Below are 26,628 nucleotides of genomic sequence, written 5' to 3' on the forward strand. Positions count from 1 at the left end.
GTAAACTTTGGGTGTATTTTAATATATTTTGATATATTAGTATATTTTTCACTCAATCCAATTAATGAATTTCAGCGTTAGGGTTTACAGTGTGCTTTCACAATTAGGCTATTGTATACGTTGGACTTGGTGTTGGTTTGCATTGTAGCAGTCACTCTTGTGAAGCAATATTGTGCATTACATTTAGCATGACGTCACTGATTAGCTCAGTAATGCTGCTTTTATTCTCCATAACTCAAAAATGCTTTTTCTGCCGTGGCAGAGTTGAGGGGTAAAGGTAAAGCATAAGCATACCCGATTCTCGATTCGTATCTCGATTCCAATTTAACAAGAGCATCATATGATACTAATGAATATGAATGAATATGTACTGATCAGTACACACAGTTGTCTTTAAAATGCATTAATGTATTTATTCGGGCAGCGCAGGAGGGGGCGCTGTATATCTAAACGATGCTTGGGAGTGGTGAGCAAAAACCCAACCCTCCCCTTTAAATTGGTCTGCTGCGCTTTTCCTGCATGGACGGTACAGACTGTACATTGTGCACGCAGCGCGCTGCTGAGGAAATACGCCGCGCGCTCGCGCTCGCGCTCGCGCTCCACAGCGCCAATGTGCGGTGTGACGTCACTCCGCCCGAGATGAGGGCGATCACTCCCAGCAGCATCTCCCACTAATGCGCGCTCTACGAGGACTCTGCTGAAGCGTGTGACCAGCGCCAATAACAACATCAGTAGCGTGGAATGTGACTAGGCGACATTGCAGCTTAATTGTAGCCCTTTTGTTGTCTTAAGTTGAGAGTAAACGCTGTCACAGGGAGAAGTGGCGTGCTGAAATCGCTTCAGTCAGCGCGAGGACAGCCCGGGCTTTCCATTGCTCAAGGATCTGATGCCAGTTTACGGAGACAATGCTGAGGGCTGGTTTTTTTTAACCCTTAATTGGGGTTAATCTTATTTCGGGTGCTTTTGTCGAACTTCGACAGCAGTATTGCTGAAACACTGCCTCGGATTATTGGATGTTAATTCTTTCCGCACAATGAGCGGTGAGTAGCCACTGCATTTATTCTGCAGTCTGAGGATTTAGACTGCAGTGGGATGATTAACTTTCTCTAACTGAATACCAATAAGCAGTCAATACACTGAGCTGACATTGCAAATAAAAATTGTAGTGAGGAATAAAAAAGTAGCACATGTCATTAGTAGTAGTCGTTCACTCTATATGACTTTCCTGCACGGTTTCTTTCTCATCTTGTAACAGCCCGTCCTTTTTTTTATTTATTATTATTTTTATGTATTTTTTTATTTTTAGCTTAGAAGTCTTTCTGTGTTAGAGTCACGTGCCATATTTGGGGTCTACGTTAAATAAAAAAAAAAAAGTTTCTGTAAAAGTAAATTATTGTCATTTTAAGTATCATTGAGTTTTCCCTATTGAATATGTCTTTGCTATAAGTTTTGCTTACAAAATATATCTTTTATTAGGTCTAATGTGATTTTGGCAGTTGAAAACTAATCTTCAGCTGTACAGTTTGTGAATCTGTGCCCATGATAGCCTCAGATTCCTGTTCTTGGCTGACAGGAGTGGAACCCAATGTGGTCTTGTTGTAGCTGATCCACCTCAGTGTCGATGTTTTGTGCATGCTGAGATGTTTTTCTGCTCACCACGGTTGTAAAGAGTGATTATTCGAGTTACTATATCCTCCCTGGCAATCATGCCATTTTCCTCTAACCTCTCTTATCAACAAAGCGTTTCCACCTGCAGAACTGTTGCTCACTAAATGTTTTTTGCACCATTCTGTGTAAACTCTAGAGTCTGTTGTGTGTGAAAATCCCAGGAGATCAGCAGTTTCTGAAACCAGCCCATCTGGCATCAACATCCATGCCACGGTTATAGTCACAGCGATCACATTTTTTCCACATTCTGATGTTTAATGTGAGCATTACCTGAAGCACTTGACCTGTATCTGCATGATTTTATGCACAGTGCTGCTGCCACATGATTGGCTGATTGTTTAACCGCATAATTGAGCAGGTGTACAAGTGTTCCTATTAAAGTGGATGGTCAGTGTATGTAAACACTTACTGTATATCATACTTGGCAGTCTATTAAACAAAAAACAATGAGGCAAAACCCAAGCATACTGCTGGGCAGTTGAAGGTTAAAGGCATTGTTGAAGGGCCCAGCAGTTGCAGTGATGAGATTTGAATTCACAGCCTTCCAGTTATTTGTGTATCACTGTAACCACTGATTTATCACTCCAAAAGTAGAGAGTGATTATTATTAATTAACTAATTATTGCTAATGGTTCTCTCAGAGGATTTTTAATTTAGTCGTCAGTTGCCTTATTATAAGGACACATGCCTTGTCCTAAAATCAGCATTTGGTTGCGATAGTCTCTCTGTACTGTCTCAAAAGACACCCTTTCTGCCTTCACAGTCTAGAGCAACTAAATCAACTTTTGTATTTCTGTTGAATGATGCTATTCTTGGCTCTGTTTGGCTCTTCCTCCTACCTTGGCTAAGGCTTGGTTTGCTTTGGCATCACATGTCTGGCATTTCTATAATGAGATGCTGAATTCCATTCTCAGCTGATTAGGGCATGGCCTGGCCTATCACACTCATGAGGCAACATGGTTTCTGGTTAAGCAGCAGCAGATCTGACAAATTCACCTGCCAAATTCACTCTCTTAAATGTCATTTAAGACATTTGCCACTGCTCTCAGCTTAGGACAGATGGCAATGTGTCAGTCCTCTGGTTTATGGCAAAAAAAGGAAGAAGAGGGAACATTCTATTAGTGTATATTTACTACTGTGCAGACATAGAGCATAACAGAGAACATAGTATAGCACTGAAGAAATAAAATTACTGGAGCTCCTCCTACTTAGTACTTAGAGACACACGTGCAAGACAAGATTTTGGTCTGTGCAGCCTACTACTTTGATTTTATATTATTTATTTGCTAAACAAATGGATATATTTATTAAAAATCTTTGCTTTCTGCTCCACCTGTCTCTCTTCCCTTCACAAATGAAAGGTTCATATTCCCGCTCAGCACAGCTTCTCATATACAGCAGGCGAAACATTATTTTGTTAAAAAAAAAAGAAGAAGATACTAAAAATACTAACATCATACACAATTTTTGTTTCTGTAGCAACCAAGTTTTTTAGGCAGAGTTGGCAAATGTTAGAAATGATGGCCAAACAGATGCAGTATTTTCATTCGGCATTGTTGGGCATTTTTGGTGAGATCCTATTAATTCCTGAGACCTGATCATGAATTAGCTCACTCTGACTGTGCCCTCAACAAAACTTAACTGAACCAAGTCTGTGTTGTCTGTTGAGTCCACATTTTTGTTCGACATGTTGTGTTTGAATGTACTAGAAGTAAAAATGAAAATCCCATAGAAGGGTTACCTGTGCTGCTCCTTTTAAATCAGATGTGCGGAGAATGGCTTTGTGCATGCGAAGGCCACTGAGGTACAAACAGGATATAAAATTCTCTCACACCCTAAAACAATACATTTCCATGGGCAAATTTTAGCTGATTTGTCACTAGCTAGTGTAAGGTCGAAAAACACAAAAACGTGTGAACCAAATAAGCCTGTATCCCCAGTACATGCAGACATCAAGGTCTTCAAGTCACATCTAAAAGCTAACTCACAGATTTTCTGTTAAATACACTAGTAATAAAACATTTCTTTATTTAAACTCAGACATGACCAAAACAAGAGCCAATACAGTTTATGGTTCATGTTTTGATACTTTTTTTCTAGAGTTTTCCTTAAACTACAATTTTATTCAGATACAATACACTGTGTTCATAAAACTATGTAAAATAAAATTGTCGTGATACTAAAATGTGTTACCTGTGCAAGTCCAATTGTCATTATATTATGAAATCACGTAGTCTATAAATAAATATACACACAGTCTATAAATACACCCATTGTCTAATCCTTCCACTATTTTTTTGAATTATCTGTGATATAATAAAGTAATTTCTGTGTTACCATCATTCATATACACCTCCATTTGCAGGCAGACAGTACCTAAGTATGTGGATAACATGAATTCTCAAATTACCTGCCACTCAGAAACCCCAGCCAACACACACACAGACACACACACAAACACACAGCATTTCCTTTCAATACACTGGGCGTGATGACCTGAATGCAACAGAAATGCAGCACAGTTACCTGGAAGTCAGTATTTATTTTTATCTTTATTTATTGCTCTTCTTATGGTTACAACCAGTTTCTGCATGACTGCAAAACCAGCTGAGCATAGAATTATCTTTCTTTCTTTCTTCTTCTTATTATTATTACTTGTACAGTCACAGACATAGCACATACAAGAAAGGGCTGCAACATTTTTAAGTACTGCCAGAAATGTTATTATGTAGAAATGATTGTAATGCTGTGGGCATAATCCTGAATTAAATTCACTAATTGCAAGCCCCATTAACCGAGAAGGTCAATTTAAAGTGTCTTTTCAATTACTATAGCCATGAAGTACTCCTAAAAGTAAATGGAAAACCCCAGACCTCTGACATCAGTGCCTGACCTCACTAATGCTCTTGTGGCTGAATGTACATTCATAACATAGCCACGCTTCAAAATCTAGTGGAGAGCCTTCCCAGAAAAATAGAGGTTATTATAACAGCAAAAGGGGACTAAATCTGGAATGAGATGTTCACAATGCACATATGGGTGTGATGGTCAGGTTTCCACACACTTTTGGCCTCAAACAATACATGTTTAACAATTAAATAAATTCAAATTTGAAATAAATTGAACTGTTTTGAAGTTACTGGGCTCTATGCTGATATCAGTATATGGTATGACAGTGGGTGTGATGGAAGATGGGAACCCTTGGAACAAAAAGTATGAGTGAGGAAGAATAGTTAACATTAAGGAAAAGGAAATGGTTATATTATTGTAACTTGAATATGTGTTTAGATTAGTATTATTACTGTGACTAAACAATACCTATTATGGGGAAATAGTGTATTTAAATTAGCAGATTTGCAGTCTTAGATTTTATGACTTTATGACTTATGATCTGCTTCATTACCCTTATAATAAACATTTTCTTATCTGTATTTTAGGTTTTTTGCTTTTCCTCAAATTAAAACTTGAAGTTGATCATAAATGCTGAAGATTAATCTTTCCTATTGTTTCTGGAATATATTGTTGGTATATGGAAACCACGTGTCTGAGGAAAAAAAAAAAAAAAACAAGTCCTGTAGCTACAGGTTTATTGTTCAGTGTACAGCCTTGTGTTTCCATTATATGGGTACAAGGGAATTAGAGCACTTGCTTAATCCTACATTTATAATGTACAGTCCTTATGCCACAGGGTCATTACTCACAAGAGGCAGTGGTATTTAGAAGTATCATATAGCATTTTTCCAACTGACTTTGTGGTGTGGCACAGATTTTTAAAAGATCTTTTATTCCATATTTTGTTGTTTCTTTTGCCAAGTACTTGTACTGCAACTAATTACAAGTGGAGAATTTGGTTTCCCTTATCGCAACAGGAACAAGCATAACAAAGAACGACATACTGAGGGAGCTAGAAATAGATTCTTTAATCATTAACTTCTTGATTGGTCCATTAATTGGTCAAATCGAGTGTCACAGAATTGTCTTGATAATGTCTCATGTGTCAACTGTATATTTTAATGTAAAAGAAGCTATAAGCCTTTTTCTTTTTTTTTTTTTTTTAATATTACAGTCCTCTCCGAAAGTTTGGAACAGCAAAGCCTATTCTTTTGTTTTTGCTATACACTGAAGAGGTTTGAGGTTTAGGTTTGAGATCAAAAGTTGAATATGAGATAATAGATCAGAGCCCTGAGTTTCACCTGTGAAGACTGCATTTGTTAAAATGGATGAAGCTACCTGAAGCCCAGAGAGCTGTCTATGGGAGAAAAGCAAGCCATTTTGAAGCTGAGAAAAGAGGGAAATTGATCAGAGCCATTGCACAAGCATTGGGCATAGCCAATACAACAATTTGGAATGTCCTGACAAAGAAAGAAACCACAGGTATACTAACAGCCATACATCGAACAGGTCGGCCAAGGAAAACAACAGTAGTTGATGACAAAATCATTATGATAGCTGTGAAGAAAACTCAAAAACAGTCAGTGACATAACCAACAGCCTCCACAGGGCAGGGGTGAAGATATCACAATCCACTGTTTGAAGAAGACTTTGAGAGCAGAAATATAGAGGCCATACCACAAGATGCAAACCGCTCATCAGCATTAAGAATCAGAAGGCCAGATTGGAATTCACTAAGAAATACAGAGATGAGCCACAAAACTTCTGGAACCAAGATTAACCTCTACCAAAGTGAAGGAAAGGCCAAAGTGTGGAGAAAGAAAGGATCTGCTCAGGATACAAAACATACAAGCTCATCAGTCAAGCATGGTGGAGATAGTGTCATGGCTGTTTCTGGAATGGACTCACTAATCTTCATTGATGATGTATCTCATGATGGTAGCAGCATAATAAATTCAGAAGTTACAGAAACATGCTGTCTGCCAATTTACAGAGAAATGCATCCATTCTAATTGGGAGGAACTTGATCATGCAGCAAGAAAATGACCCAAAACACACTGCCAGCACAGCAAAGGACTTCATCAGGGGAAAAAGTGGAAGGTGATTGACTTGGCCAGTCTAAAACCTTCCACTTTTTCCCCAGATGTATTTCACCTCCCGAAGAGGAGACTGAAGGGAGAAACCTCCCCAAACAAACAACAGCTGAAAGAAGCTGCAGTACAAGCTTGGAAGAGCATCAGAAAAGAATAATGCAGCAGTTTGGTGATGTCAGTGGGTCGCCAGCTTGTATTGCAAACAAGGGATATGCGACCAAATATTAAGTGTTAGTTACTTTAATTTACTTTAAGAATGTCTGTTCCAATACTTTCGCTCACCTAAAAATTGGGTGGTCCGCCACCAAAGGTGCCATGTTCTAAGTTGTTTAACACATCTGAAATTCTGATCTATTGTCTCATACTCATCTTTTGATCTCAAACCCAAATGTTTTCAGTGTATAGCAAAACAAAAGAATTGGCCTTGCCAACTTTTGGAGGGGACTGGATGTAACATCAAAGAAATTATTTTTGCAAATTTTGAGTAGGATTTTATAAATCATGTCCACCATTAGCCACCATTATGCAATAGTAATTGGACACAGGAACTTGACTAGGATATGGGTAATTGTGGATTAGAAACTGTACCATGCTATACTACACTGCCTGGTGCCAAAGCACTAAGACAAAGTGAAATTGACAGGTTTGATGTGTTTACATACAATATTCTCAACCATAGTTGACTGTCTGCTTATACGGTAAGTCAGTCCCATTGAACAACTGTCTTAAAAGTCAATAGCAAACCATTAATAAACCTGAAGGCTAGTCCTTGAGCTAACAGATCATAACTCATTCTGTCTGACCTTGAGTTTGAGTGATCATTGAGAGAATGAGTGAGTTTATAGGATTCCCATTGGTATGTACAGCCTGCTGGTGCAAACTGAGGGACAAACAAAATTACCTGTGTCATATTCATAAAAATCTGAAGACGGTTTCATGAACAAGCAGAGTTATCTACATGTTTTAGCATGAACGGTTTTTCATTCAGTCCCTAGGAACATGCTTTAATATTAGGTGCACACAGTTAATTCTGCTGTGCCTTGTTTACAGTGCACCCTCTCATCTCTGGCTCTGTGTCTCTTCCACTCTCATATAATCCTCTGTGACTATAATCTTCTTGGAGTCTTCTTAGCTCAGTGCAGAAATAGCCACAGCCCTTTAAGCCCAGTGGTTATCACTTTACACCTTGGGACTGGTAGTCAGTGGTCCTGTGCTAAATATTGCTCTTCATTACCAAAGTCCTAAACAAACTGATCTGAAGTGGTTTCATCTTTTATAATTTCCTGAACACATATTTACTGGGGAAATTATAAAGAAGGGAATGCAGGTCATAATTTGACATACATTTGTTGCAAATCAAAATTTGTCATTCAAATTAGCATTTTTATTAAATTTAGAAGCTTTTTTCTAATGCATAAAACAAACTCATTGTTTTCAATAAGACATTTCCTATTCGAACGTTATGCAATTTCTTCCTCCTTGTTGAGAGCACATGCCTTGTGTCCGTCAGTAACATTCTTCAGCTTAGAGTAGTGTATTGATGCACAACCTTGTTATTGTTAATACTGATTTCATTCTTAATATATTGATCATCACAATGCAGTGGAAAATTTAAATACTGTTTGCAAACAAGTAAGATAAGTTGTAAAACCACTCAAACTAGTAAAGCCTGTATGGTGGAGCAATCATTTTTGTGTCAGCTGTGTGGGATAGCAGGGATTACACACCCTCATAGCCAGAAGCGTTACAATTAGCTCCAGCACAATCACACTCTGCAATCTCACACACAGATAATATAGGCTATACGATGGTGTATAATTATTTTTGAGCTGTCACTTATATATTCTCAGTGGCATATTAAGGCCACTGTGTAGATTTATTCTCAAAATCTCAAGATTTCGAGAATAGAATCATAATATTTCGAGAAAAAGTCTTAATATTACAAGAAAAAAAGGCAATATTTTGAGAATAAAGTCATAATATTTCAAGGAAAAAAGTCATAATACTGTGAAATGTTACTTTACAAATAAAGAAATGCTTAATCTTCTGTTACATCTGCACCAGATAAATAATAGTACTAGAACTTTGAAAATTCTGTGCAAGAAATTGTTTGTTTAGAAGAAAGGACCACCCGAACTTGGAGGAAATTTTCTCTTTGAAGGAGTAATCACAGGCAGTAGTCACCTTCAAGGCTATCGTTCATCACATCTGCGACATAACAGATGTACTCAGAGTACTCAGTACAGCAGTCAAGTCCCCAATGCATTATGGCATAGACTCGCCGTAAGTATTAAGTCCATTTGACAGCTCAGAGCATGCTGTTGTTATCTTTCATCTACACATTGTTTGAATGGCACTCAGATGTAACCATCGATAGCTGACAACTGCTTGATTTCTCCTTCAGCAAAAGAGACTCGAAATATTACAACTTTATTTTTGAAATATTATGACTTTATTCTCAAAATATTATGACTTTATTATTGAAATAATGTTTATTTTTTTTAAACAGTGCCCCTAAAAACGCCATCGTTATATTCCTATATATATATATATATATATATATATGCACAAGTGTGTATAAAGAACTTACAGGGCAGTCAGTATTGGAAAAAGTAAGTACTTCTGGACAATATTCATGTACATTATTTGTGGAAAATATCCAGAAACTCATTTTAATTGACAGCAGAATAGAAAACAGACTTTAAATACCGTTGTAGGATGTCACCTTTACAGCAAGTCTGGTTATGAAATTCTTTTGCTACAGATGCCCCAGATGATGTTACTATGAAGTGGAGTTGTCTTGAAGCATTTGGAGCTCAACTTGCGAAATGACTGGTCATGCAAACCCTAAACTGCATCTAGACAATGAAGTGTCTGATTAATTTAGATATAAAAGTGTACAGTTAGTACCTGCTATATCTCTTATATGTTACAGAAAATGCATGTAGTGTTTAGAGGCACAGAATTGGGCGTTGTGACTTATCTCCCTTTAAAGTATGCTGTATTAGAGTGTTATTTGTGTGTAATTGACTAACATTGTCCAACATGGGCCACATACGGAGTGCAGAAAACAATGTGGGCAGGAGTTCAGGTCCAGAGTCTGCCAGAGGAATATTGCAAGTGTAGGCAAGAGTCTCTGTGGGAGCATAACCATATTAATGGGTCATTGTTCAGTGGCTTTTTTACAGTCAGTGGAATGTAGTGTTTTTCAGTAGGTTGCCAAATGATTTGTTGAGCATAACACATGGTTTGTTTCAGTATAGGGCCTTTAGAAGTGTCTTGTGGACTGAGTGGCTATTTATTAGATGACATTAAATGTTATTTACTGGAGTTTAACAAGCATGTCAAATAGAGAAACTTGCTCCATCAGTTTTTATTTATCAAGACCTGTTCCCAGGTACAAACCCATTCAAAATAAAGGGTTGAGAAACACATGGCACAGTGGTGTCAAAATAATTGATTCACTTGGCTGGCAGAAGGTTTGAGTGCATGTGATGCATTTTAATAGAGTAGAAATCAGCACAGAATCCTTTTTCATTAATATAATCAGGGAGAGAGAGAGAGATTTGGAGGTTTGCCCCAGGCTCAAAATCTCACACACCATGGACAGTCCAAGGTCCCAAAGACACACAGGTCTTTTCCTATAGTACCTATACTTCTTTAACCTTAATTACTGCCAGAAGTTTCTTAGTGTGGCATCTCTATTGTTCCCAACAGTACCTCATCAGCAGAGCTGTTATGGCAGCGAGCACAGCCCTGGACCTATCCGCTGCTTTCGCTGCAGAGAGGTTTGTAAAGGGGAGGTTGTGCGAGTGCAGAGCATCCACTTCCACGTCAAATGTTTCACCTGCCAAGGTAAGGAGTTGCTATGCAAGTGTTTAACTGATTTATTAAGCTTCATGTTGGTCCAATACATGCAATAGCTGTCCTATTATCCTTTACCATATAGTTAGGTTTTACAGGAATACAATTGTAAAATAAATATTAAAAACCCCATATCACACATAAGAATTAATAAAAAACGAGTAAAATAGTATAAATATTTTTGGGAATCTGCACAAATGAACTGCTTCACATGCTTGGGGATCTTCCTGATGGCAAGTTTTGTGTTTACAGGGTGAAAAGGTAATTACATTTTTAATTCAGTTTGTTACTCTCAGTTCATTATTTATGTATAACATTTGTAATACAAATATAATTTTTAAAATGTCTCATCTTGATTAGAGAAGCCGAGTTTCATGGATTTTTCCAGTTTTTTTATTATTTATTTATTTATTTTTAAAATTTATTAAAAATTAAAACCTCTAGTTTTCTGTACCACTATAAGAAGATACCATACTTTCAACTTATTAGCTCTTTACTGCCAGTGAGCAGATGTTTAAATAACCATTTTATCCTTGGCTGTGCTCTTGGGACTGCCATAGTCTTTGTTTGTGTCTGTCTCCCAGGCCGTCTGAACTAGAGACCTGTTGAATAATGAGATCATCTGCTCTTGCATCTTCCACACAGCATCATGGTGATGCTCCATAGTCTCAGCTGTGGCATTATTTATTTTAGGTTTTTGCAGTGGTCAGGAATTTTAATTTTGGAAACTGAAAAAGATGGCCCTGCAAATAATATGTTCATCAGGTTGAATTTTGTCCAGTGTAACACACTGTTCAATATACATTTTTAATTAGATATTAAAACAATCAAATTGTAGTTGGGAGATTACAGCTTCTTTTATTGTAGCTTTGTTAGCTGTTGTTTTGTATGGCTGGCCATATATTCCAGTGTCTGTCTCCAAACTGCTTTTTCCACGCTGACATTGCATTTGAATGGTTGCTGTGGTAACTGTGTGAAGGGGCACCCTGGTTGGTGGTTATTCTCAACAACATCAAACCAATAGGAGCATAACCACCAATGGGAACATTCTATATCAAAACTTAGAAAAGAAGTAAGGGGGTAGAGAGGAGGAGCGTGGAGCAAAAGCAAGAAAGGGGTGGGGGTTATAGCACCTTCCTACTGTTTTTGTATGAGACGTTGCCTTGGAACACATGAACTTGCTCAGCAGTATCATTCATCCTGTTGTTCTCTCCTACTTTCTGTCCACCCTTCCCTCGGTACTTCATTAATTGAAAATTATCTTTTGTAAAATGTATTTAATAAAAGGTATTTAGTCTCTTAATCTAGGTTTATACCATTTACATTTACTGATCCAAGATCATCATTTTCCATATGGTGTGTCCTCTGACATATCACAAGTGCATGAAAATATGGGAAATACAGTCTGAGACCAGTCTCACATTTCATGCTAATATTGGCTCCAACATCAATATGCAGTGTCAGATCCCCTACCATTTACTGGTGAAACGCCAGTCCATTGTAGGGCACCATGCATACACACATTTACACACTTATTCACACCTTGGGGCTATTTAGTGTAGCCAATCCACCTATCTGCATGTTTTGAAGGGGGAGGAAAAAGGAGAACCTGGATGAAACCCACATTAGCACAGGGAGAACATACGAAACTCCACATAGACAGTAACCAGGGACACTGGAACTGTGAATTGGCAATGCTGCCACCACGATGCCACCCTGGGCTAATTATAATACAGTATTTACCAGCAAGTACCCCTCATTAATAGTTTGTAGATCAGAGTATCCTGATTTGGCCACAGGGTGTCAGGATCAAGATGTGAAGATGCTCTTATGATTTATTTTTCTAATTGATTGTGACAATATGCTAAAAATGTATGATATAAATGAGAAAAAACAGATCTTTCTCAATACTTTATAGCAGGGAACGTGGCCTTGGGTGGATGCCTGTGCCCCTACACACTGGACTTTCAACAGGCAGATCTCTATAGACAGATTGTTCATATCTCCCACTTTCACCCATTCTTTGGTTATTCATTCTGATGTGGCTGTTTTTTTTTTTCTCCATGTTGGTTGTCTTGTTCAGAATGAGCCTTATTAACAAAGTGTGTGGGAGTTGAGAGCACATGTTGTAGTGGACAACAAATTTATTTGTTTTTTTGGTTGGTGTTCTTAATCACAATAGATTTGGTTCAGTGAGACCAGGTCCACAATGTCAAAATACTTAAATTATTATTTGTTCTTACACAGACCCATTTCCTAGGAATAATTTTAACAAGCTAAGGCCTCAGGGTTCAAATGAATTTGTTACACATGGATTTAATACTTTGCTGTTTCCAAAGACAAGCTGATGACTTATGTATGGATGAGAAAAGTGATCAGTCAATCACCCCACACACAGTATTTTTTAAATTTTCTGTGATATCAGTTTATCTTTACATTCCTTTGGTCCCGTTTAAGATACTGCAACACAATGCATATATTCAGCTGTTCCCTTCCCTCACTGCTATTAGTTAAAAGCTCCATTTTAATAGGAACAACTGCACCCCTGCTCATTCACGCAATTATCCAATCATTTGGCAGCAGTGCATACAATTATGCAGATGCAGGTCAAGAACTTCTGTTAATATTCCCATAAAATCAGAATGGGGAAAATGTGATCTCAGTGAGAGACTGTGGCATGGTTGTTGGTGCCAGATGGGCTGGTTTGAGTATTTCAGAAACTGCTGATCTCCTGGTCTCTAGTGTTTATACAGAATAGTTGTTTAAAACAAAAAGCTTCCAGTGAGAGGCAGGTTTGCAGGCAGAAACTCCTTATGATGTGACAGGTCAGAGTCCCAGACTGGTTAAAGCTGACAGGAAGCCTACAGTAACTCAAATAACCACTTTAAACCATGCAAAGCAGAAAAGCATCTAAGAATGCACAACACATAAACCTTGGGTGGATGGGCTACAACATCAGAAGACTACATTGGCTTCCAGTCCAGTCAGCCCAGAAGAGGAATCTGAGGCTACAGTGAGCACAAGCTCACCTAAACTGGACAGCTGAAGATTGGAAAATGGTAAAGCATTTATCAAACAAGCATAATCTAAACAAGACTAAATCAGAAAACAGGAAGGTTACCTGCTTGTCTATCTGTTATCTGTCTGTTTTGAGCAACATACTAATCAAAACAGACAGATAACAAAAGCTTAGAACGTCACAGGCGCAATACTGGTACGAGACTTTGGGTTACTTAAAGTGTGTGATTGCAAACAGGTTAGTGTCATTGATAATCAGATGCAGACACGGGGCTGGAGAACATGCCAATGCCACAAGTTAATGTGTGTGTATATATATATATATATATATGTGTGTATATATATATATATTAATCAGCTAAAACATTGAAACCACTGACAGTGAAGTGAATAACATTGATTATCTCGTTACAATGGCACTTGTCAAGGAATGGGATATATTAGGCAGCAAGTCAGGTCTTGTGGCGGTGTTCCCAGTATGCAGTGGTTAGTACCTACCAAAAGTGGTCCAAGGAAGGACAAATGGTGAACCGGCGACAGGGTCATGGGCACCCAAGGCTCACTGATGGGTATGGGGAGCGAAGGCTAGCTTGTCTGATCCAATCCCACAGAAGAGCTACTGTAGCACAAACTGCTGAAAAAGTTAATGCTGGCTATGATAGAAAAGTGTCAGAATACACAGTGCATCACAGCTTGCTGCATATGGGCTACGTAGCCACAGACCTGTCAGAATGCCCATGCTGACCCCTGTCCACTGCCAAAAGTGTCTACAAACACGTGAGCAGCAGATCTGGACCATGGAGCAATAGAAGAAGGTGGCCTTGTCTGATGAATCAAGTTTTCTTTTACATCATTTGAGTGGCCAGATGTGTGTGAGTCGCTTATCTGAGGAAGAGATGGCACCAGGATGCACTATGGGAAGAAGGCAAGCTGGCGGAGGCAGTGTAATGCTCTGGGCAATGTTCTGCTGGGAAACCTTGGGTCCTGGCATTCATGTGGATGTCACTTTGACACGTACCACCTAAACATTGTTGCAGACCAAATACACCCCTTCATGGCAATGGTTTTCCCTAACGGCAGTGACCTCTTTTAGCAAGATAATGCGCCCTGCCACACTGCAGAAATTGTTCAGGAATGGTTTGAGGAACATGACAAAGAGTTCAAGGTGTTGACTTGACCTCCAAATTCCCCAGATCTCCATCTCATTGAGCGTCTGTGGGATGTGCTGGACAAACTAGTCTGATCCACGGAGGCCCCACCTCGCAGCATACAGGACTTAAAGGATCTGATGCTAACGTCTTGGTGCCAGATACCACAGCACACCTGCAGAGGTCTTGTGGAGTCCATGCCTCAACGGGTCAGAGCTGTTTTGGTGGCACAAGAAGGACCTACACAATAAAAAACTTTTTTACTTTTCCTATTTTTCCCTAAAATGTTTCTGATTGTTTTTCCCTTAATTTTTATATATGTGGTAATTTCACACTGAGGGTGGACAAAGTTCTGACATGATTTATCTTGGTTTCATTTTTTTTTTTTTTTTTTACAAAAAAAAAAAAACTGTATATATATATATATATATATACGGGGTGTCCCAAAAGTCTCCGTACATAGGGGACTATGTATGCCAGCACCACGTTGGTTGTGCCTTTGTCATTGGATGTCCGTGGAGTTTCACTTCTCAGGTGGTCTGCAACACCAGTCTTTTTGAGTCCAGAAATAAAGTACCCAGTCAAACTATAACTACAATCTCAAGAGTTGAGGAATATTAACTTGAAATAATAATAGCAAAACACAGAATTTAAAATAATTGTAGTACATATTTTTTGCTGCCTTACTGTGGGCAGATTTTGTGCTCTGTAATTTGTGGCATATTTATTTCTTCCTAAATCTAGTTTAGTTTTTCATGTCATGAAGAAAGGACATGGGTTAGGGATCACATAGGGATCACAATCAGCATAACCAGCACACCGCCTGCCACAATATTATCTTTCATTAAGGGTGGCACAGTGATACAATGGCACAGTGATGCAGTATTGCTGAGGCCTCACAGCTCCAGGGCTGCAGGTCCAATACGGCACTTGAATTTCTGTTTTTGAATTTAAGTTTTGCATGTTCTCACAGTGTCAGAGTGGTTTTCTTCAGGTTCGCTGGTTTCATTTGTGTGATTCTGCAAAGTGGAAATAGAGTCGTAGAATCCATTAGTCCCAGCATTACTCAGCTGTCTTGCACTCTTGTCCTTTTTTTTTCTTCTGTATGCTATATGTTTCACACAACAGAATGCACTGGTGTGTAACTGAGTTTGACAAGTTGTGTTGTTTTATTCATTGAGCTGAAATGATATATTTGTCAAGCAGTTGATTTTCCTGACTGCTGTATGAGTAGGTATTAGCTCCAGGGCAGAGAGTATCAGCACATGAATATATGAGGGAATGTGACTAGGATTTAGTGAAGCTTAGAAATGATGTTTTCACTCCATTTCTGCTCTGTGCTTCTGATCTTCTCTCTCTTATCCCTCTTATCTTCGACTTATCTCTCCATTATTCTTTGCTTCTTTTTCTGTACATTAAAAGTACTGGATTAAAAGTAATTAATTTTCCATGCATTAGAAATTGAATGAGATGAGAATTAATCACTGTGATTTGCTTCTTATTTAAAACCATTCAAGGTAATTACAAGTGCATTAGCACACCATTGTAATTGGAATCAAAATGAAAATGGGGATATGAAAATGTAGCTTTATAAACTTCTTTAAGGAAAAAGTGGACAAAATAAAGTTGAGTGGAAAATGCTGCATTTAAACATTCTCTCTCAGTGTCATACTCAGACCCTGTATTTTATCATCTCTTCCTAACCTCTCTTCATACCACAAGCAAGCTGCCTGATTTTCTTGGCATACTTTTAAGATTTTCCATCTGCACTTTACCATGATGTATGATTTTGTGCAAAGTGGTTGGACTTTTCTATCTTCTCCTAGTTAATAAACAGTTGTTCTAGTGCAACTATAAACTGTAAAATTTTCATATGTGCTTCTGCCACATCACAAACAAGTCTTTTGGCTTCAGAGGATTAATATTTTATTTCCACTGTGTACATAGTCTGTATTTTATCATGCTAGAAATGAGAGCCTGTAGTTTGAGAGTGTGGTCAGGCTGAAGCCTGAACTGGATTTATATGGAGCCATAGTGGTGGGGTGATTGTGTTTCCACTGGTAGAAATTATTCTGACATGCTGTTCTAGTGACATAATAACTGCATTTTTCTTATCTCATTCCAATGGCTTGGACCTGTTTTTTTTCAGTGGCTTAATAATTCATATCTACATCTTATTCAGACTGTATTTATGTGTCAGTAAATGTTTGCCCTGTTGCAGTTCAGCAACAGTCTTGTGCATGTAAATTCTCATGTATATAAAACAAGCTTGTGCATTTTTCCACCTTGAGTTAATTGCACAAGCAGTACATATATTTTTATATGTACTGCTTGAGTTAATTGCACAAGCAGTACATATAAAAATATATGTACTGCTTGTGCTATACATATATTTTTATAAAATTCACTTCACATGCGAGACCACATCTTGTCACAGGGGTGGCTGGAATATGAAATGTAGATGGACAGGTAGCTCATCTGTCCATGTGATCAGAAAATAGTTATAAGCATAGTCAATCATAGTACGAATAAGAACATTAGTTTCATTTCAGCCTACCAAGCTGCCAGGGGTGGTGAAAATCAACTTCACAAAGTCACTTATTACATGTGACGTTATTTACAAAAAATTCTGCTGTTATACAGATGTTTGACATCTCTCCCCCTCTCGTTCTCACCTCATACACATGTTGGACCACATGTACACAGTATGGGGCTAGTTCTTAGCTTAGGATAGGCTCCTCTCATCCTCTTCTAGCTTGGTGAGAGCATTTTTTCTACATTGCAAGCTAATTAGTTTCTAGATGAATTAACAACTTGGCAGTGTTACAGAGTCGGCGCCTCGAGTAAAAGCGCCCAAATGTACGAGCAGACAATGTAATTAATATATATATATATATATATATATATATATATATATATATATATATATATATATATATATTGGCCATTTGACTCTGGGTGGAAGGCTTTCCGTGGCCCCCAAGAGGTGACAGAAGGCTTTCCAGCAACCCCGGTGGGCATGTTTGTGGCTTTTTATTACGGGCACACACTTGACAGGCCGCTACCTAGGCCCGGATATCCTTGTCCATATTGGGCCTCCAAAAAATTGTCTGCTTAAAAACTCCAGGGTTCTGACCATCCCTGGGTGCCTGGCAAAGGGGGATGTATGGCCCCAGGAAAGGGCCTGGGGTCTTACAGCTGACAGGACATAAACCTTTCTTGGAGGGCTGCCGCCTGGGTCTGGATCCTACTGGAGAGCCGTGCAAATGGTCTCCTTCAGGCCCCAGTGCAGCGGAGCCACTATCCGGGGGGAGGGAATTATATAGAACCACACAAAGTCAAACTGTGTAAAAAATAAGGACCGCCTGGCCTGTCGGGGGTTCAAGCACTTGGCCTTCTGAATGTAGGCCAGGTTTTTATGGTTTGTCCAAATGAGGAACTGATGCTTGGCTCTCTCCAGCCAGTGCCTTCACTCCTGCAGAGCTAACTTCAGTGACAGGAGTTCTCGGTTCCCCAAGTCATAATTATGTTCTGGCGGGGACAGATGGTGGGAAAAATATGTGCACGGGTGCAACTTCTGGTTGGGCCCTGCACTCTGGGAGAGAATGGCACCTACACTTGCTGTGTCTCTCTTGTCCACCTAAAACCCCCCGGGGTCTTTTTGGTCAGGGCACTGAGGGGGGCTACTAGGGTACTAAAATTCTGGATAAACCACTGGAAAAAATTCTCAAACCCTAGGAAGCGCTGTACTGCCCGGACTGAGGTGGGTTGTGGCCACTCCCTAACTGCCCTTATCTTGGCTGTGTCCATGCTTAGGACCCCTTGGGACACCACAAAGCTCATGAAAGAGACAGTAGTTAGTGAAATCATGACTTCTTGAGTTTGACATACAAATGCAGGAGGAGTGGCTTTGTGTTCTGGGGCGACAGGGAAAACAAGCTGCCCCTATGTGGAGTGGCTCCTGGAAGCAGGTTGATGGTGCAATCGGAGGGCCTATGACACGGCAGTGTTTGTGTCTTACGTTTAGAAAAGACCCTGTGGAGGTCCCAATAATCTTGGGGCACCTGGGATAAATCCACTGGTTCCAGAGGGTCGGTGGTGGAGCGACCATGCCATTAAGGCAACTCTAGGCGCAGTGAGCCCCCCAAAATGAAATGGACCTGGTTGACCAGTCACTGTGTTGGTTATGCCATTGCAGCCATGGAAATCCCAGGACCAGGCATAGCTCTGGAACCTGGGTTACACGCTCAGTGTGGCAGCCTAGCTGAAGGGTGACTGGTGCTGTTTGAGTGGCTATGGGCCCTGAACCTAACGGCCGTCCATCCAGTCCTGTAGCGTTACAGGCGACAGACATGGATCAGCTAAAATCAGTGATTAAGGAGCTGAGACTGTAGAACTCAGAGGCTCATGCTTTTTACAAAGCCTTCCTAATTATCCAATGACCAGTCATAGGCCTTTCTCACAACAACTGTGTCATCATATCCAGTAATGAATGATATTGGCCCAGTTGCCACTTTGTTTAGGTACAACATTGTTTAGGAAATGAAATGAATGAGTGACAAATTCAAGCAGTCTATTAACAGTATATCCCAGATTAAAGGCAGCAGTAAATAGCTACATTTTTGACACTTGGCTATCTAGCTAATTCATATAATTTGATTGCCTGCAGCAGTTACTAATGAACACAGCACCAATAAACTAGCCTGGTAGCATTGCCAACAATTTTAGGGTTTGATTCTTAATAAATTTGCAAAAATTTCTAAAAACATTTCACTTGTCATTATAGGTTATTGTGTGTAGATGGATGGCCAAAATATTTAATTTAATCCATTTAAAAATAAATCTATAACACAGTAAAGTGTGCAAAAGGTGAAGGGGTCTTAATACTTTCCAAACCCATTGTAGACAATTGGATATGATAAAATACAAAGTTGACTTGATATGATACAGTTTCAATACAGCAAAAATAAGCATTGCCTGAATATGTAACTTAGGTTTCCATTTTCAATTGATTAAAACATTCAACTTAAAAAGTACAATAATTGAATCTTAATTGAAACTTAATGCATTAAGACTCTTAGCAGCATAAAAGAAAACGAAACAAAAATGCAGCAAAATTAACTCCATCTATCTTTCACTCGTGTCACTCTGGGTGGCGTGGCTGAAGCATGGGGCTTCTCTTATTCTTGCTGATAGTTAGTGAAGTAGCTCTCTGTAGCCCTAAGTATGTTTTTGATTTTTTTAACCCGGATTCAGCCAGCAAGGAAAGGCTGAATACAGTAGAGAGTTTGCTGCATGTGTGTGTGTGTGTGTGTGCGCGTCTGGTTAGATGCCATATTAGCCATATGTTTGCAGTATTAGCGCTGTATATTGTACACATATTTGGCAAATTCGGGAAACTGTAATGCAACTTACAGGAAAGCCAGGTTTATCTCTTACACCAGACCTCATAGACTTGGGGGAATCTTTCAGCTGGCTGTTGAACATAGGGCTTAAAAAGCTAGTATAGAGGAAGTTGGGCTTAATTATGTTTAAATGTGTATTTGTGTTATCAAATACATGCTTTTGTGTGTGTGTGTGTGTGTGTGTGTGTATATATATATATATATATATGTATGTATATAAGAATATATAAATATATACACATTTATATATAAGGAATAAAGACAAATAATGAGCTTTTTCTGCAGGTCTGAACAAATGTAAAAGATAACTAAACAGTCAATAATATTGCTCAGGTAGCAAGAAGACAGGAACATCCCTGGGTAAATATGCAGAATGCTTCTTTTTCTCTGACTTGTCTGGCACTGTGGTGGAGGGGGGAAAGGGAAAAGTGAATAGGATGGGAGCTTCCAGTAGCTATGGCAACATGTGCTTGTCCAATCATTAAGCCCATGCAGTGGTTGCTGGGGAGAAATTCTCCCAGAGTTGAGGGACTTGGAAGCATGATAGCATCGATGTGGTAGACACAGAATTCCCTTTGCTGCTGTGTGAGGTATTGGGCCTCGTCAGTCTCAATAGATCTTTTCCAAGTGTTTATAAAATAGAAAAGTGTCCGCTATTTCAGTAGCTTCTATAGTGATGTAGGTCATTTCATTCCATCATAACTGAGCAGAGTCATGTTTTACTGTAACACCACTCCCTTTCTTAAATACTGTTCAGTCTTTTATATCTGGTCTTTCTATTTGAGTGAAACTTGAGATTTGACAAGGTTTTATGCTTGTCTGCTTTCAGATGTAAATGGGTGCAAACACCACAGACTACAATCAAAAGAAATAAAAGAAATGTCATGACTTGGAGTAAATGAAACAGAGCTGTCAGTCAGCACCTCTCACTGATTCAGATCAGGTCAGTTAGTTAGGTTTGATGAGACAAATGATGGACAGATGAGAGATTTTTTTTTTGACAGAAATGCACAATTCTGTATTTGAAGGAAAAATGCATTACATGCTAACACCAAAATCACCTTCCAGCTGTGAAGCATGGTGGAGGGAGCATGCTGGTATGTGGATACTTTGCTGCCTCATGGCCTGAACACCTTGCACCTATCCTTTCATTGAGGGAAATATAAATACAAATTTATCAAAATATTATCAAAAAATGTTGTAATTTAACTGAAGAGCATCAGTTAGCTGTGCATAGCTTAATGCGTAATAGAAGATGGATTATGCAACTAAACAATGACCTAAAACGCAACAAGGAGATCTACAACAGAATTTTAAATTTTGGAAGTCAGTCCAGACCTTCACTGACTTAGGTGTTGGGGAATGATTTGAAGAATCCTGTTTATGTAAGAACCCCCAAAAATATTTATAAACTGAAACAGGTTTTGGAGCAATGGTCTCCTCAACATTGTGTAAGTCTGCTCAGCAGCTACAGAAAATGTTTGGTGGATATTTTTGCTACTGAATGAGGTACTACCAGTTATTAAATACAGTGGTTCACCTAGGTTTTCACACCCTGGTCTGTAAATCATTAATCAGTGTGTTCAGTAAAAACATGAAAAGTACAATTGTACTTTTTTCATAATAGAAGTGAAAATTGACCTTCCAGATTTAACATTTGATCACAATAATTACAAAAGAATGGTTAAAAAAAGTAAAAACAGAAGCAAGAGGTTTTATTTATTTAGACTTATTAGAAAAGGACTCACATAAATCCCATATGACATTTGGAACATTTGGACATGAATTCATAGATCTCTCTTTCTTTTAGTTCTCAAGCATAATAAGGAACACTTTTGATATTGAGCAGGGAATCTGACCAGGTTATCTTAATTAGTGGGATCTGACCACTACAGGAAATGTTTTTCTTACTCCCTAATGAACTACTCTCCCTTTTTCATATGTTTAACTGCCCATTAGAAGTGTTTAATTTTCTGTTGTTGTCATCACCTTCTCTGATGTTCTACTGTCTTTGTAAGAGACCATCTGGTGGCTCAGTGGATGGCTGTGGAAGAACAAGAAGAGAGTAATTGCTCAGTTAGTTTGTCATTTTTCCTTCCATTGCCCAATGTTTTTGGCTCAGTCTACACACAATTAGAGATGATGAGTAGCTCATTAGCACCAGTGTGGTGTGAGTGAACCAGGCAGGCATTGCTGACAGATGTGGCCCTGAGGACCAAAGCACTTGCTGCTGTGCTGTGTTACTGGAACTTGTCATATAAGGGGTTTTCTTTAAAAAACACTAATGGCTGTGTCCAAAGCTAGCAAGCTGATGGCTTAGCATATGTCTAGCAACAGCAGTTATTATATATTGCAGTGACATTTGTCAGTGGGAAGCTTTATGCACCACACCAGACTTACTATGCTGAATGATCATGTTGACTGTTTCAGGAAACTTCAGTTTCCTTCAGTTTTAGTTTCGGAGTTCAGTACGGATAAATTGTAGGAATATCAGTGATTCTCAATAAACTCAATAACTCAATGAAATCAGGTCAGCGAATATTTCACATTCACAAGAGTAGAGCAAACAAAGACTAAGAATGATTACGGTACAGACATAGCAGAGATTACAGGGAAGTTCCTTACTGAACAATTCTGTCCAAATATCTCTGGTATCACTAGCGTGCACAAGTGGGGGACTGGCCCCCTCTTTCTATTTTAGAAAATATCACACTTAATTGTTTGAAAGGTCAGGGTCAGATGTACGTGTTATATAAGCAGTTTTTGGCTAAATCTAAAGAACTATTTCTTCAAGCATGGAGGTCCGATCTGCAGGTTGCTACAACTGAGGAAGAGTGGCAAACAGCTTGTTTAAAAGCTCATACGCAGACAGTGAGCACCCATTTGAGATTGCTTCAGTATAAATGGTTAAGCAGACAATACATCACCCCAGTCAAGTTACATCAATTTAACCCCAATATACCTGATGTGTGTTGTAAATGTAAACAAAAGAATGGAACTTTACTCCATTGTATATGGGATTATACAATATTCAACTGTTTCTGGGTAAAAATACTGCACATAATAAATTAAATTATTGGTAAAGAGATACCTCTTGACCCCAAGCTGTGTATATTTCACATTTATCCTTTGAACTTTAAAATTACCACATATAAAGGATTGTTGTTAACTCTTTGTTTGCTGGAGGCTAAACATTTGGAAAGTGTTTTATGACTTTTTAGACAATCTTGATGTTAACTCTTTTATAGATTTAATCGGTAGTGGAAGTATATAAACAATTAAAGAGGTTAATACTGTTTTTATACATGCAGATGAAAGGGTTTTGTTCCTTTTTAAATCATTTTATTATTATTATTAGTGTTATTATTATTTGGTTGCACTGAAAAATCTCAATTACTGTCTGGTCTGTTATGGTCTTTATAATGTTTGACAAATATAATATTGTTACAAAAAAAATGTTATGTTTTGTGTTCGGTTGATACAGGTTGGTTGGGATGGGTTTGACTAGAACAAGCATTTACACTATATGGCCAAAAGTTTTTGGACACCTGACCATCAGTCTCATATATGCTTTTTGAACATCCTGTTCCAGATTTAGTCCCCCTTTGCTGAAATAATGACCTCTACTTTTCAGGAAAGGCTCTCCGCTTTGGAGCGTGGCTGTGTGGTTTGTGTCCGTTCAGTCACAAGAGCTTTAGTGAGGTAATGCACTGATGTTGGGCGAGGAGGCCTGGGGTGCAGTCAGTGTTCCAGTCCATCCTAAAGGTGTTCAGTGGGGTTGAGATCAGGGCTCAGTGCAGGCCACTCGAGGTCTTCCACATCAATTTTGGCAAACCATGTCTTCAAGGAGCTTGCTGTCTGCACAGGGCCATGCTCATGTTGGAACAGGTTTGGGCTCCTTAGTTCCAGTGAAGGGAAATTGTAATGCAACAGCATACAAAAACTTCCTATACAATTGTGTGCTTCCAGCTTTATGGCCACAGATTGGGGGAGACCCACATGTGGGTGTGATGATGAGGTGTCCACAAACCTTTGGCCATATAGTGTAAGAGGAGTTTTATTAGTTGGTGAAAAAGAAGTCAAAATGGACCAAAACATGAAAATGCATACCCAGTTTGGCAGCACAAAGAAAAAAAATCCCTCTATAACACTTCAGCTACTTCCAGAAAATAATATTAAAATAAATAAAATCAAGAGGATGCTGTACAAATGTAAATATAGTGATGACCAACCTTGTTAGCAGTCCAGAAAGGACTAATGGCAGCAATAGCAAAAATCAGCCTGGTTCAGTGGAATTCTGAGGGGTGATATGTTCCTGTCATTATTGTATCTAATGGCCATGAGTCTGAACAGGTCAGCAAGAACCTAATAAACCTGAGGCAAAGTCTTGAAAGAAAAACTTCTATAGAGTATACAATATTACTCTGCTGTGACTGCTGTGACCAAGGGATAAAAATACACAAAAAAAATTTTCTCCAATGAAAATTCCAGATGAGCCAATGCAAATCTGGAATGATTGACAGTTGCATATGTGTTTTTAACACTCTCTAATATTAACTGACCCCTGGAAACCCCACCCTCTACCGCCACCATACATTAGTAATTTTTTATCTTAATTTTCTCGCTTGAAAGATGTGGCACCCTCGCTTCCTTTCAAGGGAAATGGAGAATGCTTTGAGTTTATTAATGTGAAATAAAATCTATCAATGTACACTCACCATTCACTTTAATAGGAACACCTGTACACCTGCTCATTTATGCAGTTATCCAATCAGCCAATCATGTGGCAGCAGCACAATGCAGATACAGTGCATAAAGTCATGCAGATACAGGACAAGCGCTTCAGTTAATGTTCACATCAAACATCAGAATGGGGAAAAATGTGATCTCTGTGATAGAGAGAGAGGAAGCAGGCCACACATAGGCCACTGCATGATTTATGCACCCAGACATAGAAGTTGCTGGGTGTGGCAGCAGAAGTTAAAGCCACTTGTTTTTTAATTAATTCTTTCAGTGTTTGCTAAAAATAACAATGTGAAATGATATGATTATAGAACGTATTTTGCTGATTTCTGGCCTGAACTTCTGTTGCTCCTGTTGTTTTTACTCACACAGAAGATCTGACATTTCAATGATGTATACAATGATGTATACCAAATTAGCATAAGTTACCAGCAAAAATGAGCCAAGCCACACCACTGCTAATAAATCTGCACTAGCCTACGCTTTCCTACTCTTTTTGAAAGCTTTAGCTGTATAGGTGATTTATTGTTGTGATGAGCAGTATGCCTGGTTGTCTGATGTTCACAAATTATGTAGGTCATTGCATACATTTTACACTCACAGTCAGTAGTTTCTGGTGTAATTCTTACTCTGTACATGTTATCCAAATGACATTGACCAACACAAATGACTAGATTTGTATGGGCCCCTGCTGTCTCTAGGGCAACTGTAGAAAGTTCGGGTTTCCCATGGCAACCTGGAAGAGGTTGTCCTTCCACTGCAGCCTTTTAGCCAATGAACTACTCTACAGAAATTTGATTATCAACACTGAAACACTTTCCAAGAATTGCAAAATGATACATTTGTTTTCCTTTGAATATTACAGCAGAGGGAAGTGTACTAAAATGTACATATAATACTAAGAGTGAAAAATGGTTCATATGACATTCTGCACTCTGAGTATGTTGGGTATATGTTTGTTAACAGCAATAGATATTCTGCCCTCTATGTTACATCAAGTGGTAAATATATAATATATATATATATATATATATATATTATATATTTACCACTTGATGTAACATAGAGGGCAGAATATCTATTGCTGCTAACAAACAACATATATGAACTTCTCAGACTTCACAGTGAGGTTCACTATCCTTATTGTTGTTTATATCCTGATATATAGCTAATAAAGCGTGTAGCCTCAAATGAGCTGCAAAATATGCTTGCAGTATGTCTGAAATTAATGTTCAGTTTACTAAGGCAGTAACTTATCAGGAAATCTGCATGTTACGCATTAGAAGTGGACAGAAGAGCTGTCAAAATGCTGAGCACTAAAGAGGAAATGCAATTTCAGTAACAAGGATAAAGTGTTCAAAAATAAAGTTCTTATTGATTAAAGACTCTCGTGACAGAACAAGTAAAAGGTGTGGAGGGCATTAATATGGCTTCTTTGGAATTACTTTCTTTATTGGAAAAGATGGCTGGTTGCAAAATAAAGTGGCTACTTCATATAAAAGTGTGCTATTAAACTACACTCACTGTCCACTTTATTAGGAAAACCTGTACACATTCATGCAGTTGTCTAATCAGCCAATTGTGTGGTAGCAGCACAATGCAAAAATCCTGCAGATACAGGTCAAGAGCTTCAGTTAGTGTTCACATCAAACATCAGAATGAAGAAAAAGTGTGATCTATGGGACTTTGATCGTGGCATGATTGTTGGTACCAGATGGGCTAGTTTGAGCATTTCAGAAACTACTGATCTCCTGGGAATTTCACACACAACAGTCTCTAGAATTCACACAAAATGGT

At 38.6% G+C, this 26,628-nt stretch overlaps 1 protein-coding gene across 6 annotated transcripts in view; it reads left to right on the forward strand.

Annotated features, from left to right (window-relative positions):
• The first annotated feature begins 534 nt into the window (after positions 1-534).
• The window catches only part of ablim3 (actin binding LIM protein family, member 3), a 69,501-nt gene continuing 43,407 nt past the window's right edge, over positions 535-26,628 (forward strand). For all 6 annotated transcript variants that reach the window (XM_026917390.3, XM_053235309.1, XM_053235312.1 and 3 more), the window contains exons 1-2: positions 535-1,040; positions 10,371-10,508. In XM_026917390.3, coding sequence (XP_026773191.1) covers positions 1,034-1,040; positions 10,371-10,508 — 145 coding nt within the window. In that variant the 5' untranslated portion in view covers positions 535-1,033. The remainder of the gene's footprint in view (positions 1,041-10,370; positions 10,509-26,628) is intronic.

Source organism: Pangasianodon hypophthalmus, chromosome 7 (assembly GCF_027358585.1).
Source record: "Pangasianodon hypophthalmus isolate fPanHyp1 chromosome 7, fPanHyp1.pri, whole genome shotgun sequence".
Classification (NCBI taxonomy): Eukaryota; Metazoa; Chordata; class Actinopteri; order Siluriformes; family Pangasiidae; genus Pangasianodon; species Pangasianodon hypophthalmus.